The sequence below is a fragment of the Phyllopteryx taeniolatus genome, chromosome 9 (assembly GCF_024500385.1).
Source record: "Phyllopteryx taeniolatus isolate TA_2022b chromosome 9, UOR_Ptae_1.2, whole genome shotgun sequence".
In the NCBI taxonomy this organism is placed as follows: domain Eukaryota; kingdom Metazoa; phylum Chordata; class Actinopteri; order Syngnathiformes; family Syngnathidae; genus Phyllopteryx; species Phyllopteryx taeniolatus.
Genome location: NC_084510.1, coordinates 29,307,207 through 29,327,015, shown reverse-complemented (window position 1 = coordinate 29,327,015; position 19,809 = coordinate 29,307,207). Strand labels below are relative to the sequence as shown.

Genomic DNA, 19,809 nt, shown 5'->3' with positions numbered 1-19,809 from the left:
TTTTTTAAAAAGTGAGAGAGAGAGAGAGAGAGAGAGGGTTTGGGTTGGGAGGCTTTTCTGAACTTTCCCATGTGATCTGTAGATGGCAGTGATAGCATATGTATGTATTCATAAGAAAACTGAATGATGGTGGATTTGCACGCTTTCCATGCTGGTTGTTATTTTATTTTATTTTCTATTTTATTTTTAGCAAATGCCTCCTCTCAAATATTATGCTGTTTTATGTATTTATTATGCTGTCTGAAATGTACATCATGAAGAGAAGCATCTGCATCAGGGTGACTGACTGCACCACAAAAAGTAAAATATGAAATACTAAATCAAGCTACAACGCATTAATAGTATTAATAGTCAGTATTTTTCATTCCATACTGTATACGACTCAACATTTTAGATTCGACGTGCACGTGACCACCTTTGTTGCTATATTTACGCTATTTTGTGTTGTTGTATGCAATGATAATTGGTAACGTAAACGGAAACATTAGGACATGAGGATGATTTTGAAGAAGTAGGGCAAGATAAATCATGTCGCGCATGTGAGTCATCCACTTTGGCGTGAGCAACGCAGTTCATGCGGGTATGTTGTTGTATTAGGGGGGGGGGGATACGTTACCATTTGAGTAATGCACAATTTAGCTGGCAAATAAAGACATTTAACAACGTAAACGTTGCCCAATGACGCAGCTCTTGGGTGTACCTAATGAAGTGACCAGTTGCTTTCCTGTTTGTTTTGCTTGTTTTGATTTGAACAACAACAACTTTTAATGAGTTTGTTAATCGTCACAACGAAGGTGAAGTGGACAATTGGATTTCTTTTTGGGGGGGGTGGAGGGGGCGTGGGCAGTGGGCAGTGGGCGCCCACCTGGAGCTCAGCGGGGTGGCGCGTGTCAATCAGGCCGCATGCCACCCCCGCCCTCTTCCTCCTCCTGCTCCTTTGCAGCCTGCCCTCTCGCTGGGCTCCACGCTCCTCCGCGCGTTCGGGCGTATAAAAGCGGCGCGCGGCGGCTCGCGGAGCGCACAAGAGCGAGTTGGGCGAGCGAAGCAGCGAGTTCCGACGCCTTTGGTTTATTTGGGTGCGCGCCAACACGCTCCTCGAGGTGCGCATGAGCGAGGCTGCAGGTGAGACCTTTTTTTTTTTTTTTTTTTTTTTTCTTCTTCTTCTCTCGCCATGGAGCTGAGGAGCGCGTGTCGGGTGCTCCTCTTCCCGGTCCAAATGCTCTTGTGCGCGCTGCGCTCGGCGCTGTCGTGGCTGACGCCGAGCGGACGCAAGCAGCTGGGCGACGAGGTGGTGCTGATCACCGGAGGGGGACGCGGCATCGGACGCCACCTGGCCAAAGAGTTTGCCAAGCAAGGCGCTCGGAAGGTAACGCAAAGAAACACCTTGTTGTTGTTGTTGTGTGCGATTTGGGAGTGTTACACAACAGCCGGGGGGTCACGCAGAGGTTTTATGGCCGACTGCTGGTGAGCAGCAGCAGCAGCAGCAGCAGAAGAAGAGTTGACGTGCATGACGCGCTTTGTGCCACAACCTGAGGGTGGGATTGACAATTTGACATGTCGACGAGGTGTAGTGTGAAAAAGGCACCCGCGGGACATTTAATTAGGGACACCTGCCTCATCATCCCATACAAGAGCTGCATGAAAAATAGGGGCCCACTAATCCACTTTTGATTGACACTGTTTTCTTTTCCTCTCATGGAAAAATAAGCTCTCGTGCAAGCTACGACTGCAAAAAATAACGTGGGGGGAAAAATGAAACCCGAACTGACAGTTGCCAATCACAACTCAGTTTTGCTGTTTTTGTAAAGGCGCTACACAGCTCTCGATCAGATTAGCTGGATTTGCACCTGGAATAAATCCACATTCTGTTTGCTGTACAGTCTTTCCTCATTATTTTGCATTATTATTATTCACCTCGTTGGATTGTGGAAATTTTTTTTTTTGGGGGGGTAAAATAAACACTTTTGCTTACCTAAAACAAAACTCATTCACTGCCAGCCTTCTCAGCTAACATGGATATTTGACTTCTAAACCCGTCAATGGCAGTGAATGTGTTAAAACTGCAAAAAATTAAAAAATAAATAATAATGATTAAAACACATTACAGGGAATACAATATACAAAGTGTACATACAGTATTACTCTGCATTGTTGTACTGTATGTTTAAAGGTATAGAAAGTGTTTTAAGAATATGGTAGAGGTTAATAGGAGAGTGGGGAAGATTATTAAGAGTCTCTAAATAATAATAATAAATAAGAGTGTAAGAATTTCATACAGTACTCGTGAAGGCTGATGATACCAACCACCGATACTTGAGGCAAAAGGTAAATCATCCTCGCCAGTAGTTGGCGCTCCACTGCGGTAGTTTGACACATAGGCGAATCATCATGTGCGTCAGAAAAAGAGAGGGGGGGAAAAAAAAGGTTGTTGGTCACGATCATCTGTCATTGTGTTCATTGAAATTTTATGTATCAAAAGTATTCGTGGTAGCAGTACTCGAGATTTAATCCACATACTGTAAAATAATACAATTTTCTACCTTTGATTGAACAATGTGCTTTAATGGCAGAATAGTTGGAACAGTTTCCTCTATCGGCTATCATTTTTCATATATAATATAGCCGTGTCGATCTCAATACATGACATATTTTGTTTAAAGTTTGAAGAAAGTTTTTGTTTTGAGGAACTGCATTTTTTAGTTGGAGTTGGTGCTTAAAACTGTGGGGAGAATCCTGCTTTGGTTTGTGCAGGTGTACCTAATGAAGTGTCCGCTGGGCTTATACAGAGTAGGCCAGAAAGTTTGCGAGGAAACCAGAGAATATTCATTTCAAAGTGGCCCTTGCAACCTCGGATTTTTCCGTATCCGGCCCTCGGGGGGGAAAACATTTGGACACCTCTGCCTTGGGTGGCAATTTATCGATGATTCCCAAAAAAAGGAGAGAAGTCTTTTTCAGAATGCAGCTGCCCAGCAAAAGATGTTGTCCTGCTTTTTAGCACCTCATTGTCGGGCTGCCCCCTACGTGTGAAGCCATTGAAAACAACACCTGCGCTAATGTGCGCGACGAACTACCTCCTGCCTGCGTCGATGCTAAGCGCAAACAGTGGGGCCATTTTGAATGAGGCTAACCTCTGACGTGAACCGGCGCCACCCACCCCTACCGTCTCTCCTTTGTGATTGTCAGGCCAGAATTTCCTTTTTCCTCTGCGCGGACTTCCGCGCCGCATGAAAGGCAAACTGCAGAGTTGATGAATGAATCCTCGGCGATGGGACTCGAGGAGGAGAGCGGAGAACCGTTGCGGAACGACGCTCCGAAACAATAAACCGAAGAATTCTTCGGGACGGCAACCCAAAAAAAAAATGACGCCTCTCAGGAGAGGTGTCAAAAGTACTCCTAATACTTACTTAAGTTGAAGTAAGTAAAAGGGGGGTGGGGGGGGAAACTGGTGTAAGTAGAAGTACTAATTCAACTCGTGTACCTTAAGAAAAAAAGTAGAGACACTGAAAAGTTACTGAAAGTAACAAATTGTTTTTTTAGGGTCACTTATATACGCTACAATACCTTTCTTGATAGGTTGGCGCAATGAAAACAGAAGAAAACACGTTGCATGTTGTTAAGCGCTAGCTAGCGTTGGCTCATTTATTTTTTCATGCTAGCAAAACATTTTCCCATAGCCTTGCTATCATTGTAAACTGACTGACCCCCCCCCCCCCCCCCCCCCCAAAAAAAAAAGACAAATTTAGATCTTAGAATGCCAGAATGTGGTGGTGGCGAGGGGAACGTTAGGTTGTCACAAGACACAACGTATTTGCCACCAATCACTCTTTTAGCCTATGTCACATTTGTACAGTTTGTTGGATGTGTATTTGCTTTGTTTTACTCTGCTGCCTGCAAACAGGTCAGCATTGGAAATGAGACATTATCTGTTCTCAATTGCCGTAACTGGAAAAATAAAGGGGAAGTAAATGAAAAATAAACAGTTGACAACATCAAGCGATTCTCTTCAATAAGGCCCGAGAATGAGGAATATCTTATATCTTAACAATATGTTGAGTCATCGCCTTCAATGCTGCCTTGGTTCTCATTTCTCCATACCGCTGATGTATTTTTTGGGGGTTTTTTTTTACACCTTAAAAGACCCCAAGATCACAAATCAATCAAGATCCGAACCGCGGTTGAATTTACCTTGCTCTATTTATGTTTTTTTTTTTTTTTTTTTTTTTTTTTTTTTTTACATCAGCCAATTCTGACAAAGAATGTAAAAAATATCTGTTTTCAAATTGATGGACTAAAAGTAAAACGTTGTCAGAAAAATGTATAGTCAAGTAAGATGCAAACAACTACTTAGTACAGTAATGAAGTACCAATGCCTAAAAATGTGGATTTGAAAGCCACAGTGCTGACAACAGCTTTGTGTGTGTCTGTGTGTGTGTGTGTGTGTTTTGTCCCGGAGGCGGGAAGCACACCACTCCCAGCTGGGTATTGCCCTGCGACTGACCTTGCTGTCTCTGCAGTAATTAGACAGCGGCAGGCGACTGCCTCCTGAACTCCCGCTGCCCCCTCTGTGTGCGCCGCCTCTGGAGCCCTTCAGAGTGGCGGGCGTGAAATAAAAAAAAATAAAAATAAAATAAAATTTAAAAAAAAAAGGGGGGGGGAGGAGGGAGTCAGACATCGGAGTGGAACACGTGACCGCCGTCGGGTTGCGGCTAAGGCGAACGGCGCTCCCTTGAATTTTTTGTTTCATTGGCACGATGATGCTTCCGCTTGTCCGAACAATTGTTTGTTAAGCGCAAGTTAGTGGAGCTAAACTCTTACGGATCGACCACGAAAATGGCGAGGGGGTTCACACACAACGGCTTGAAAGTGAAAATGCAGCAAGTAAACATTTACTCCAACACTAACGCGCTTCTCACAAAGCGTTGGAGATATTCGACATTTCAAGATGAACCTAAAACTTTCTGTAACCGTTACAGTTGAACTTAATTTTGACCTTCTCTAAATGCAGTGTTTTTGTGTGTTTGATCCATGAATCGACCAATACGTTTCCTGGTTCACTTTGAATTAATATTCACACTGTTTTCTTCATCACGATGTTCACATTTTGATATGAGAACAAACGACGCTTTAGAATTTGTCATTAGTGCGAGGCTTCAAGAGCGAAGTGGCCACTGAGCTTAAAGTCTCTCAGTGTCACCAGAAGGTTACAACGGAGATATAGAAAGACTGGAAGAGTCACAGTAAGGCATAGAAGTGGACATTATATATATTATTATGGGTCAAACACCTGTTGTGAATTTTGTGTTGGAGAACAGCAAATTGTACCGAAAAATCCTGAAACACTGAACAGATGGACATTGAAATTCAGAGAAGCTGAAATTCAGTTCACCAGTAAAGGTTATATCATCAATAGTACGTAAAATTTCAAGCCAAAGCCAAATATCCATATCTTTGTATGAGTAGTGCATGGCCAATGCAGTCAAATTTCTAACAAACATTCAGTTCTGAAGTCATATGTATGCTGAAGATGTTTTTTTCCTGAAGATGATGAAACCCAGTACGCCAAGCAGTTGAGAAGTGACACCATTTTTACAAAGGGAAAAGTTTTACAAGAAACAACTCATTTTACTTGGTCGTTGCCGTAAGGGAAGTAAATAATGATTTAATGGCCAAAGTATTTCCCCATGAGACTCTTAGTTCTGGCTTGTCCAATCCCATCACGGAATATGTAAATGAGCTCGGTCCCGGAAAACTGCAAGTATGGCGTCGTAGGATTTGGTTAGTGGCAGATGTTGCACAGATCCCATCGGCTTGGGTTTGAGTCAGACTTCATTTGCGTCTGTCGGACTCAATTAACTCAAAAAGTCGAATTCCCATCGACTGATTGAGTGGCGGCTGTCACAGGGGGGTTAATTAAAACTGCTTTCTTACTGTTTCCTTTCAATTTTGCTAATCCTTGTTTGCTCTGAGCTTATTGTGTGTCCTGACGGCTGATAAACCTTAATGAATGTGCTTTTGAACAGGTGAGGGCTGACATTTAATGAGATTTTTTTTTTGGGAGGGGGTGTGAAGGGTTCTTTTGTCAGCTTTGTTTGCGAGACTCCGATCCTATTAAAAGCTCTCGCTTATTCATCAGGACCTGTCTCGCTGTGCGCTTATCTCTCCTGGCCTGGCAAACAAAACAAACAAAAAAAACAATCAACTGTAATAAGTTAGCAGAGGCTCATAGCACCTGGTGTCAAATTTCCGTGTTTGCTTAGCCTCTGACTGTAGGCCATTGACAAACACAGCAACAGTTATGGTTAGCCACGCAAAGACGCAAAGGCCCACGCCGCACTGCCTCTTCACTGGACACATTGGAACAACACCTTACACGCCACCTGTTTACCAAAGCATACGATATACAGTACTCTCATTATTGTTTGTAAAGCATCCTTGGGTCTCTTGAAAGCCAATACAGTATAAATACTAAGTTACTGTTGACCTTCTTAAATAGAAGTACACAATTGATTCTGGGATGCTGGGACGTCTTTTTAGGAGAAGTGGCACTAAAACAGACCAAACTCCAGGTGTCAGGGGGTGAGGCAGGTCAGGAGACAAGTTGCATACTTGGTGCGGTTTAGACAAATGCGAGAGTATCGACATAAGTCGAGATTTCAACTTTTAGATTTCAACTCATTTGCCATCAAAGGGAGAGTGCGAAAATAGCAATTCAAACTGAAATGCCCACACCTAATTGAAACTCCAGACGAGCTGATCAGTGGGCCAGCGTGGTCTCAGCCACTAGCGCTGACTTCCCACAGCACTTTCCCTCTCCAGATATTAGCCCGAGTCGCGGGCCAGCGGCCAAATCGCACACTTGTGCCCTCAGCACTTCGCGCACGTTCGCAGACTTCCTGAGCAGAGATGACGGCGCTCATCTGCTCAAAAGGCCGTGTAATCTCTTCGAGAATTTGTGCTCGGAGAGATGAGGAGGGCTCACCCCCTGATTTCATTACCTTTCCCTGACCCCGGAGACTGACAGATCTAATTGCCCAATCACTAGTACGGCACCCCCACCACGTCCCACCTTACCCTACCCCACTCCATGGACCCTGCTTGGATGACTGGGCCTTCATTCGGTCCTGCGCTGGATGAAGAGACAATTCATTCATACGCCATAAAAAGCCACCCACCCCCGCCACAAACACGCAAGCCTTTAATCTGGCTCAAAACTATTTGTCAGAGTGAAAATGGCCTCTCTGTTCTCTCAATGAAGAGTGTTGCTCCTCTGCGCAGCCCAACGCGGTCTCACTGCCAGAAATATTGTGCAAGGCATGCACACTATTTTGTTGGCCCTGGGCGAGCCTTGCATGACACGTGTTTGCGTTTGTTTTTCACACCAACGCTGGGATTTAAAAGGCTGTACCGACAGACTTGCGCGAACCTTAACATCTTCCCGTCCGTTTGAATCCGGAAGTCACCACTTTTATAGGCCACGGCGGAGCGCCGTCTTTAGTTTGCACAGTGCCTTTTCCGGAAATGACTTTGTGCGTCTGATTGGCTAAAATGTTGTAGTGTCGCACATGAGTAGATCTGCTGCTCGACTTGACGACGGTGACATAGTGAAGTGACTGCTGCCTCCATGAGTGAAAACACAATCCATGCTTTTATTGATATTCTTCTTCTTGGCAACTCCCTGGCGCCGCCCCCCTGGTCATGATGATAACAAAAGTTCGACTCTTATTGGTCCCGTAGTAGAAGGCGCTGGGCTGACCGGTGATTCAAATTATTTTGGCATGAACTAACTACTACGAATTAGTTTGGTTTGAAGATTTCAAACCTGTTGTTTTTTTTTTTTCTTCATCTTGTGTGGTACAGTATCTCCATTATCTCCATGCTTTTTTTTTTTTTTGCTTTAAACCACCGACTTTTGCCACAGGTGATCCTGTGGGGCCGCACGGAGAAGTGCCTCAAAGAGACGGCTGAAGAGATCTCCCTGGCGGGAACGGAGTGCCACTACTTCCTGTGCGACGTGGCCAATCGGGAGGAGGTTTACAAGCAAGCCAAGGTCGTTCGTGAAAAGGTACTGCACACTGGTGAAAGTCGGCGCAATGTTTCGCTGCGATTCCTCCTTCCCGGCCTCCGAGCACGCATGTTGGCTCAGGGCTTCTCCGTCTCTCCCATCTGGCGTATAGATTTATACTTCAACTGAAATCTCGGAATAAGAGCGCAGAATGTTGATGACAGCTCTGGTGCAGCAAAGTGCATTATCTCATGGAAGCAGACAGGCAGTGCTTTTGCCAATGTTTCTGTCTTTTTCTCTCTTCGTGTTCTGCTCTCAGGTGGGAGATGTTACGATATTAGTGAACAACGCGGCTGTGGTTCACGGCAAGAGTCTGATGGACAGCGACGACGATGCCCTACTGAAATCGCAGCACATCAACACCATGGGACAGTTTTGGGTAAGCGGGGTTATATAAGCGAGTCATTTCTTCTCATGTCTTTTGTCTTGTGATTCCCAGCCACCGTGCTGCAGTGCAAAATGGTCCAATTTCACTTAATTGGTCCAAAAATTTCCTTTTTTTTATTTTTAATTACAAATAATGCATCTACAGTATGCCATCAGCAAATAGTGGCAGGCATGACAATGAAATGCTTTTAGATAGCAGAAGCTACAATTTACCTGTGTATCCTGTTGCCAAACATACAACAGAATAATAGATTTGGGTTTTAAGTTTTTGTGACATTTTCGTTTGGTGCTGTGCTGTGGGATTTTCCTCATGTTAAAATATGTGCCTCGGCTCAATAAAGGTTGGGAAATACCGCTATAGTATCCGTGGAACTTCAACAATACGTTTCTGGAGGGTGTTCAAAGAATTCTCCCAATTATAAATAACTACAATCAAATTAATGCGTTCAAGGGTTCAACATTTCTCCATTTAATGTTTAAACAATGTACAGGTAACATTTTAAATTCGTGAAACTGATCACTTGTGTTAAGTTTCTATCGTCATTTTAATTTTCCTCTCTGGTTTATTATCCTTGATACGCTTGTTATAAACAAATAACAAAAACAGAGATCAGCTAATAGTGAGCTACCTTGTCTCATCTTGTTCGGGTTTAGGATTCTTGTTCAACTGTGCGACCGTCTGAACATTTGACGTTGACCTCCGAGTTGCAAACATCCTCCGTACTTGGCTAGCAGCCCAGCTAACCCGAACTAGCATGATGTCGCATTTAAACCAAAGCCACCTAGTCGTGGTCGTCGTAATGGCAAAAGCAGTACGAGGAGTATCAGTAAATGTACTGAAGTAGTAGTTGTAGCAGAAGGAGCAATAACACTATTAGTAGTCTTAGCAGTATTTTTTTTCAGAGCAGTAACATTAGTAGTAGTAGAAATATTAGGAAGCATAGCATTAGCGCTATCAGCAGCGTCAACAGCAGTATTAGCATTATTAGCAGCAGCGTAGCTTACGTTATAGAGTATACAATTAGAAACATTAGATGACGGCGAGCAGTATGCCTTTTTTTTCTTTTTTCTTTTTGCTAGATTTGCTAACTGCTTTTATTGTGCTTAAGTTAGAAGCAAGGACATCTGCAGGAAAGGCGTGCTTAAAGTTCAAATGAAATGAATAAGTCCCGTGTGTTAGTAGTACGGTAATTACTTTTCCTTGCAAATGTCATGCCGCTAAAGATATTAAATTTTAAATGAGAAAAACCTAGATTGGAAGTCGACGAAAGGCTTAACATGGGACTTTCCAAATTCCTTTGAAAGAACCTTCCAACTTGTCAAGCCTGATAAGTTTGGAGGTTCAGGTTAAGTGGAATTTTTCTGAAGGCCTCATTTCCCAAAACATTCAGAGAGGGCATGTGGAAGTCATAGCATCATTACTTTAAATGGAGATCAGAAGACTGAAATATGCAGATGGAAATTCAATTATCCCCTAAATGGAAATGGGGAAATAATCTGTGGTTTGACACTAGGCCAGTTCTTGACTATATTTCATTCCCTTTGTTTCATAACATCTGTTACTCTTCCTCCATTCTTCTTTCAGACCACAAAGGCCTTTCTGCCTCGGATGCTGGAGCTTCAGCACGGCCACGTCGTGTGCATCAACTCCATCCTGTCCCAGTCGCCGATCCCTGGGGCCATTGACTACTGTACATCCAAGGCCTCGTCTCTGGCCTTCATGGAGAGCTTGACGCTGGGCCTGCTGGACTGTCCCGGCGTTGGCTGCACCACGGTCCTCCCCTTTCACACCAATACCGAAATGTTCCAGGGCATGAGAGTCAGGTGGGAACAGCGCTCCTTTTCATTAAACACTGTTTAGTTAATGACGCTTTTCAACCTTCTCTGTATTTGCTGGCGCTCCTCAATTCCGTTTGGCATTGGACGAGAACATAGTATTCCAAAAGTAGTTTCGTATTGACTGAAGCCTGCTTCTACACAAAACATCCTACCAAAACTGATCCAGTTTTCAGGACATTAGTTTAGTTTAGTTGCCAGTCGCAATCACGAGCTCATGCGGCGACTGCTTCCTGTGCAATAATTGTAGTTTTAAAGAAACGCTGTAGCTAGTATAACTGTGCTTTAGCGCTCATTGTAATTATCCACCACTTCACGTTGACTTAAGCCCCGTTTCCACCAAACAGGTCAGTTCACTTTGTTACAGTACGCATTTGTCAGTGTTTCCATTGTAAAGAATCCCAAAATATATTGTATCTGAGGAGCTCGTCTGAGCAGAGACACCCAGACTCTGAAAGTGAAAAATGAGCTCAAGCCCCACATCGTGATCGCCTCGTTTTCCTAACGCCCTTGTCGTTTATGTCCTAGATTCCCTCAGCTGTTTCCACCTCTCAAGCCCGAGGTGGTCGCCCAAAAGACTGTGGATGCGGTCCGAGCGGATGTGGCTTTTCTCTACCTGCCTTGGACCATGCACGCGCTTGTCGTTCTTAAAAGGTGAGCGTGGTTACGTTCCGCCTTTTTTCAACTTGCTAATATTCTACCCCTGTTCTTTGTGACTCTTCCAGCTTCATGCCGCAAGTTGCACTTGAAGAAATCCACAAGTTTACGGGGAGTTATACCTGCATGAACACATTCAAAGGACGGACATGAGCTTCGGCCGCCCTCGCCACCTCCGAGAATTAAAATAGGGGACAATGGACCTACATGTACTTGGAGTTGGGGAAGACGTCATCGCCGAGGGGATATTTGCAAGCTTTTTGCATCTGCAGGGTGAAATAATTGTGATAAAGGACTGAGGGTTCACCCTGTTTGAATGTCAGGGAATGCGTTTCTGCACGTGTTTGTATATACTGTACAGAGATGCTTTCTCAGAAGCCATGTATAGGTTTGTACCTGTGACACTTGTTTTAGTCAGATTTTTTTTTTGAACTTGTTTTTATTTTTATTTGCATAAAATCACGACAATAAAATGCAGTTCTAGAGATGACTTTCTTTTGTGCACAATTCAAGCATTTCGTGTCTGGATTTCGATGCCTGTAGCAGTGTAGTAGCACTTGTTCGATTTATGTCAGGCGCGTGTTCAGTGACTGTGACAGAGGGAATTTTCAAAGATATAAAACAAGGAATTGGCGGTATTATCTGCTGTCGAACTCGGGGGAAATTCACCCGGAACGCGATGAGCACGTCGGTCAGGACCTTGCCTTTACCCGCCTCGGATGATCTAAGGCGTGTTCGGACTCGGTGTGGTCTTCTGCGTCCACGTCTGACCTCCATCTCGTGCACCACATAAAACGGCCATTAAAGCTCTTTTATCGGGGGGCGAAAAGTCAATGTCACGCATTAAACCGACTACCTGTGAGTCAGCATCAGCGCGATGCTTTCACTTGTTTCATATCATGACAGTGCACTTTTTGATTCCATACAGATTCAAAAGAGTGTTTACTGTAATATGTCCAGTTTGTAGCTGGTGTGGTCCTGATGGATGATGAAGTTGACATACTGGTCTTGCGGTCACGATATGAGACATCTCGTGACATCTCATTCGCTGAGAATATACTCGTTCTGTGTCAATTTCTCATTTGGAGAAAACCGAGCTGCAAGAATGGACCAGATCGGTCAGATCGCTCATGTTTTGACAGTTATGCTTAATCTTCTGTGTGGAGTAATTAATTATTGGCTGTGGCAGATAGCTTAATATACTGTAACCATGATTAAAGTCTTTGTAGGCTCAGCGATATTCAAAGTTAATATTGGAGATAGGACCTTCTGCTTCTGAGGAAATCGAGTCGCCCGTTATTCCGCAATTTCTATGTCCAACGTAAGACCTAATGCCTTGTTTCCATTCATGATCAGGATTAGCAACTTCTGTTTCATCAACGATTTCTTTTTTTTATTATTATTTAAAAAGATGTTCCAAATACGAGTGATTGTTTTTCTTCTAAATAGCAGTTCAAAGTGTGCACCGAACGTCGATTGTGCACCCCAGGCCAATCGTCAACGGGGGGGGGGGGTGAATGCGGCCATCAGAAACCACCCCCGATAGAACCAGTTTATCCTCAGGGAACGACATTTTGGGGCTCTGATGTTACCTGCAGCTGTGTAATTGCAGGGCCGACTTCATCCTCCCACTACAGCTATTTTTACAGAACAGCGAGACATGACAAAGTTGCCTTTCACAGGTTGTGTGAAAGGGGGTTATTTGAGCCTAGATTACCCCTGGGCTCATGTTTAAATCATGCACCAGAATTTCCAGAAGCCTCTTACATGCTGCCTCCCCAGCAAATTTGGAGTCATGATTGAAAACATCGATTGGTCTGTGTCTGTCAGACAGAATTTGCCAAAGTGGGACATTGCCGTGTCTGTGGCGTATGTTCACACGGCTCGGCACATTACAATCATTTGATGCAGTGTCGGTACCAAGACAGTTGAGTCTTGGGTGTTAAACTTCACATTCTATCCTCTTAGACACTGACGGTGTTCTGCCTCTTTGAACCTCCCTAACCCCCCCCCCCCAAAAAAAGCCATCATAGAAGGCCAGTTTGAAAAGTGCTACAGCAGGGTGGGTGAACTTTTGTGCCTGAAATTATTTTAGAGCGTCTGCCTCACAGTTCTGAGGACCGGGGTTCAAATCCTGGCCCGGCCTGTGTGGAGTTTGCATGTTCTCCCCGTGCCTGCGTGGGTTTTCTCCGGGCACATCCCAAAAACAGGCATGGTAGGTTAATTGACAACTCTAAATTGCCCATAGGTGTGAATGTGAATGGTTGTTTGTTTCTATGTGCCCTGTGATTGGCTGGCGACCGGTTCAGGGTGTATCCCGCCTCCCGCCCGGAGATAGCTGGGATAGGCTCCAGCAGCCCGTGACCCGCGGGAGGAGAAGCAGTGAAGAAAATGGACGGTTGGATGGATTTACAGGACTCTTGATAATGTAATCTTCGGTGGGCCAGATTACAGAACAAAGTGTGTCATTATGTGGCCCACGGGCCATATTTTGCCCACCCCTGGTCTACAGTTTTGTGTGCGTGTGCGTAATCTCGAACTGCCCTCTCGCATCCAGACGAGTGTAATGAACAGTTCCAACCCAGCCCGCGCGCACATTGCGATCAGCCGGTGACCACCCGGCTGAGGAAGCTCGGCCTCGGGGGAAGCCTGTTTCTCTTCGTCAGGCCGAGCCGTTGCGAAAGCCGAGCGGGTCGGAGCCGCTCCTCGGGATGGGAAGAGGTCGGGGAGGCACGTCGCTCACGTATGCTGGAAGAGGAGGTCTATAATGGTTTTGAAATCTCCCGGGGCAAGTTCAGTGCAAGGTTAGCCAAATACTGAATAAATCAAAGAGGGCTTGGAAGGCCCTTTTCCCCGCTGAAGGCCTTCAGCGCCAGGGTGACTGACCTAACGCAGGTGGAAGCTGCTTTTTTTTTTTTTTTTTTTTTGAGAATCGAGGGGTTACGCATTGCTGTCTCAACTGTGACCAAACGCCGCAATGTTTATGCTTTGGCATTTCACTTTTATTCAGCCCGCCTGCACACACGTGACGGCAAGTCAGTGCGCATTTTTGTCCGCTCCACTGTTTCTCATTTTAAAAAGCGCTACACAGGCAGCCCTCGATCGAGTACATTCACAAATCAAACACTAATTGAGCACACAGCGCTGATTATTGCACTCAAAAATAATCGAGCCTTTTCCAGCTGTTAAAAAAAAAAAAAAAAAAGTCAGTTTACAAAGCGAAACCTTTGTGTTGACAGCCTTAAATGTCAGATCTGCTATTTTATATTATCTAGATTAAGTACACCCCTCACATTTTTTGGTAATATTTGGTTATATATTTTCACAGGACAACTTTTAATGGAGAGGAAAGGTTGTATTCTTATTAATAGATGGCAAATCGGGAGTTTGTTTGCCTTTGTGCACAGCAATGTGAAATGTGTGTTCAAAGTTGAGGGCTTAATGCAAAAATAAAAGGAATGATGCAATTTCTTTGGGGGGGGGGGAGATCTGAAAACACTGAACATTTTCTGTATTTTGGCCATTTTTCATATCCATATCATATAAAGTAAATGTTCTAAATGACAATATTTGTATTTGGGAGGTGTGTTGTTCACAGAATAAAACAAAAATATTCACTTTTCCCAAACATACAGTATATGTACTGTACTTATAAATAGCAAGTGTCTCATTTTTTCAGAGCTGTATATAAAAAGCCTAAAAGTCATATTTGGGCCTGATCGGTTGTCGCTGGCTCGCCCGTTCATTTGGATGAGCCTCAACAGGCACTACCAGACGGCGCTTAGATGTGGACTATCACCTGCAATAAAGCACACGGACTTGCGGGCATCGCCCCGAGCCGACGGTCGCGCCAAGGCGACCCCGGAGGCAACACGGCGAAGTGGCATTTGTGTCGACACCTTATCCACCTCTCTACCCGCCGCCGGGCCGCTCGGCACTCGGGGGTTCATCCGTCACGGGGCGACTGGCGTGACAAAAAGAGCCGGGCCTAACCCACGGCAAGGGGCCAGCCGTGACGCCTCAGTTGACCTGTCAAGCGGCCAGATTTATTGTACACAGTGGTGTTAAAGGTCGAGGGGCGCAACAAGCCCAGAGGGTGTCAGTCAAAACACATACACAAGCACAGTAGATAAATGTAGTAAAGTCACGCGAATCCATAAAAGGAAGGAGGGCAGCGGTATGTGAAGTAAGAATGCACGTTGAATACATTCCAGTGCGAGGCGGGCAAATCACGTTTGTTCGAAAAGAAATCCTGATCTTTAACGGTACACGCAACGTCTCGGGCTCATTAAGGACATCGTATCAAGGCAAAAAAGATAAGAACGGCCGCAGCTCAGCGAGCTGCGGCCGCAATAAAGATTACAGCCCAAAAAAAACAAAAACATTGCAATTCTCTGGTAAAGGTTGAGAAATGTCGCCCGGGCATAATATCCACTGAATTGGGGGCTGGAACACTGGCAGTTACATCGCAGCAGTTCCGAGCCACCTCCAGATACAATTAAAAAATTTGAGCAGCATAAGAATAATATTATATATATATATATATATATATAACATGTCTTCCCAATGTTGTGTCGCTTGGTTAAACTGCTTTTTTCGGGACTGTTGATGTCCCCAGAAAGCTGATTCCTTTCTTGATCTTCAAATTTGGATCCCATCAGATGGCAAATAAAAAGCTCGGCAATTTTGGCTTGCCCGTCTGCGTCTGGTTGGGGTTCATTTGGATGAATTACTTTGTAGTAGATCGTCAAAGCTCGAGCCCTGAAATCTACCCAAAATGGCAGCTCTGAACTCAAATCGATGACTCCCAGTTCAATTTTGCGCGCCACCTGAAGATTTGACAAAAGAAGAAGAGAGAGCCATTTCTTCCTCCTGAGGGCCCATTAAAAAAAAAGAACCCCTCCGGGTCACTGGGCTGTGTTTCACATGTGCTTTGCAGCGCCGACAGTTAGCGGCGCGAAAGTGGGAGGCGAGCGCTTAGGGACAAACAAAGCCAAGTGAAGGCTGCTTTTCAGAAGGCAACAAAACTCGCAGGGGAAGGGCGTGGGAGGGTGAACCAAAGTTCACATTGCCGCAATAGTCGCATTTGGAAAGCCCACCGGGCACCGGAGCGGGAGAGCGCTCCTGAAAAGTCTTCATTCCCACACGGGCCCGGCTTATTTATTACGATTATGCAAAAGTGTCACAGCTGTGAGTGAACTCTGCGACCCGCCGTTGTTGTTTTTGTTTTGTTTTTTGCCTGCGAGCTGGTCTTGTTCAAGGTGAATCCGTGGTGGGTCACGCGGTGGACGCCGTCGCTCTCGCCAGGCTTGCATACCGCACTTGGAACAATGACTGAACAATGAGCTCATATAACATCCAGTGCCAAATCTTGCTTTGGCCCACTCTATTTGTGTTTTTTGATTGGATATTAGATTTGTATAATGTTATGTCATTTTCATGTCATCTGTTTGTAAAGTTTTTGTGTCCACCTGTTCTCGTCAGCCCTGTTCCTTGTGTCAACCAGTCAGCTCCCTCCAGCCACTCGTCAGTTTGTTCGTCATTAGTTGCCTGGTTTCTTCAGTCTGAGTCGTTTCGTTGTTGTCATACATCACATTTTCCTTGTCATGTAGTATTCAAACAGATGAGACAACAAGTTAAATAAATTGGTTGGGTTCTCAGTTGGACTTTTTAAATTTTGAGAATCGAATGAAACCTTCACTGAGCGGTCCGCCTTTTGTATTTGGTTGCTCTATGGCTTTGATTTTTAGTGTTTTTTTTGTTTTTTTTGTTTTTTTTTTGTGCCTCCCCCCGGTGGCGTGTTTGAGATGAGCTGCGTCCTCCCAATTAAATCAGTGACCTTCCAAGCGATGCATCTGAGCACACTGAGCGACACTTTCTGGAATAAAAATCAGTGTTGTCTTTGTTACGCTTGAGCGAGGGAATTGGATGTTTTGTTTTGGGTTTTTTTTTTAATGTTGTCATTGTCATTGTCAGTGCTTCAGGGGTGGAGGACTGAACTGAAGTCAGACTGAAGTTGACAAATTTGGGACTTGCTTAGCTAAAACTTATGAAAGACTATTTGACGTTGACTTGGCATTTACGAGACCACTTGACTTGAACTAGTGTACAAGACTTGAAGAGTCTTGCCTGTTTCCCCCCCCCCCCCCCCCCCCCCCCAAAAAAAGTGCCATTTTCATGTAGCAACCCTCCAGTATGCTAGGACGCGGTGCGCGGAGGCACATGAAGCGAGTATCATGGAGGCAACTATGTAGACGGTTACATTTGGATTCAAGAATTATGTTTTTGATGAAATCTGGAAAAAAAGAATGGCAACATGAAAGGTTTACAACTCAAAAGTAAGAGACACAACAACTACTACAGCTAGCTTCAACGCTCACTAACGTCACAGTTTAGCTCACCGGTATCTGCTCAACCGTAATAAAGTATGTCGACTATGTTTGCTTCATGTCCGTTATGTGTTTATTTGACAAGACAATGAAGTACTAGCCATTATCGAGACTGGTTTTGGAACCATTAAAAATATGTGATTGTTAATGTTAGTATAGCTAGGTAGATATAATGAGTGAAAAGTGGCTGATGTGGAAATATTTTAGAAATGTTTTCACGCAAGTGATGACCTTGACTTGCTTGTAATTTTGCGGAGGACAACTTGTCTCGCTTGATTTTTGCCACAGTAACTTGCTGGAAACTTGACGGTTAAGTCACGCGACTTACCATGAGTTGCGCATACCTGACTTACTCCCATCCGCTTTCATGCACTCACGGACACGGAGGTCAAAAACAGGCGAGCGGGGACATCTTCAGAGCTCCACTTCTTAGGAGTGCCATCACTTCAACCTCCGTGGGCAGCCGTGAGCTGGATGAATGACAAGCTTCACGGACGTCACTCTCGGGTTCTCTTGACACAGGAGCTGCGGAGAGATCGCAGAGCTCTATTACACAAACGGAGTCCTCCCGGGCCCGAGCCCGGCGCCGAGATGCGGGTCACGTGGGCAGGCGGGCGGCCTCGGTGAACTACACCTGAACTTTTAGCTAAATGGAAACAGACCAAACACATCGTGTGTGCGTCAGGATGAAAGCATCCCTCTGGAGGGCCGTCACTTAGGCCTTCTGCGGAGAGGATGTGGGTTCACAGGAGAGCCTTAAAGCCCCCTTTTTCTTTTTCTTTTTTTTTTTCCTGTAACGCTCCAGTCAGCAGGGGTCTGACTTGTTGATGTCATACGCCAAAACCTCACGCCGGGCACTTTTCTCCTTGTTTTCTGGAGCTTCACTTCAGTTAACGCGGCGGTCCGAGACATGTGGAGGCCTCATTATGTGCATAGTTTTGGTTGTTTTGTTCCATAGTAGCTTTTACGCGTCAGCATGTTGCTTCTGTGTGGTCAATTGACAGCATACCCCATAATAGGAAAAGCCTCGGACTGGGCCTGGAATAAAAACGCATGCAACAAAAAAATGCATGTAATTAACCTACAAATGGACAAATGAAGTCCCAAAAATATTGGGACATGTATCCACAGCTAAGTTAGCATATCTTTTTGCGACTATAACAATTTCAACTCTTCTGCTAAGACGTTCTACAAGATGCTGGAGTTGAATTTTGTTCCATTTGTACGTCGGATTTTACCAGTGCTGGACCTGATTGAGGGTTTTCTTGCTTTCCACCAATCGTCGTTCGAACTCATCCCAAAAGTGTTTGATGGGCTTGTTCTTCCGCACCGAAGTCCTTCTTGCGTGCCTTCTTGGAGCTCGCTTTGTGTACTGGGAAACAAAAGGTTCACGGAGTTGGAAGCAAAATGCCATTTCTGCCAGTAAGTGGGTGTTTCTGGATCTCTTCAGGTGGGAACTTCAGCACACACGTTTAGTCCAGTTCCGACCTTATGGAATGAGTTATCAAGAGTTTTGTGTTTTATGACCAGTCGTTAAACTATGCAACCATGCTACCACATGCGATGACGATTCAGATCTTTCGCCATTTAGCGTTGCCCATCTGTGTGATATACGTGGTTCAAATTAGACATAAATCTGATCAAATCTCGACGATTCATTTGTCTTAGAAGGACCCCCAAAAACGATCAAAATGGCCCAAAAATGGCCGATATGCACCAAAATGGAAAACTCCCCGTGTCTTTTCTGATTTTTTTGAACGAAATGTCTACCAGCTTTCATCCGGCTAAATGAAACTGGCTGCGGGAGCTGAATTTTCACAACTTCCCAAGTCAAGTTTACACCTGTGACGCCTACTAAACGTGGTTTTTCAATATGGGAACTCACTCAAAACTCGGATTTATTTGGCCTCTAAACAAAGCAATTTCCTGATAAACCTGATAAGTTCATGACTGTTGTCCTCGCGGTTTATCATTGTGTCCTGCTGGAGGTCGCGAGTCTTTTAAAGTTGTTTTTAGTGGCAAAATCAAGCTCCCCACTCCTCCTCCAAAGACTGAAGCGAGCATTCGACGAGAGCGGGTTTCATGTAACAGAATAATCCCGAAGACCCGCCCACCGCTCTACCACTGCCGCGCTGCCGGGCTTGGATGAGCCAGACTGGACTGAGATTGAACTCATAGTCGAGGAATTCCAACATCTGGCTTGTATCTGCAGCTTACGGTCATTTGGATGCCGCTGATGATTTCCAGTACATCCACAAAGGCAGGATTGTTCTGGGTCCGGGCCTTGTGTCTGCCTTGGACTTGGAGGGCGTGGTGCTCTGGCGCCTGACTGCCACAGCTGGGCCTGTCCGTCAAAAACCTTCGAATGACACATAATCCGTGCGAGAGAGAGGGGAAGGTGGCCATCATCAAAAAGGCCTTATAAAAGACACTCAGACAGGAAACTCCACCTTTTTCAAACAAAATTAGCTGAGCTGT

General features: G+C 44.9%; 1 protein-coding gene across 2 annotated transcripts; it reads left to right on the top strand.

The window, feature by feature from the left end:
• The first annotated feature begins 1,128 nt into the window (after nt 1–1,128).
• Nucleotides 1,129–11,427, top strand: dhrs3b (dehydrogenase/reductase (SDR family) member 3b). 2 transcript variants are annotated; one of them, XM_061785758.1, is made up of 6 exons: nt 1,129–1,366; nt 7,919–8,062; nt 8,322–8,441; nt 10,035–10,273; nt 10,814–10,939; nt 11,011–11,427. In XM_061785758.1, the coding sequence occupies exons 1-6, from the start codon at nt 1,172–1,174 to the stop codon at nt 11,093–11,095; spliced, it is 909 nt and encodes a 302-aa protein (XP_061641742.1). In that variant the 5' UTR covers nt 1,129–1,171; the 3' UTR covers nt 11,096–11,427. The 2 variants fall into 2 exon arrangements, with proteins under 2 accessions (XP_061641742.1, XP_061641741.1); XM_061785757.1 differs by having other exon boundaries at nt 8,268–8,441.
• The last annotated feature ends 8,382 nt before the right edge of the window (nt 11,428–19,809 follow it).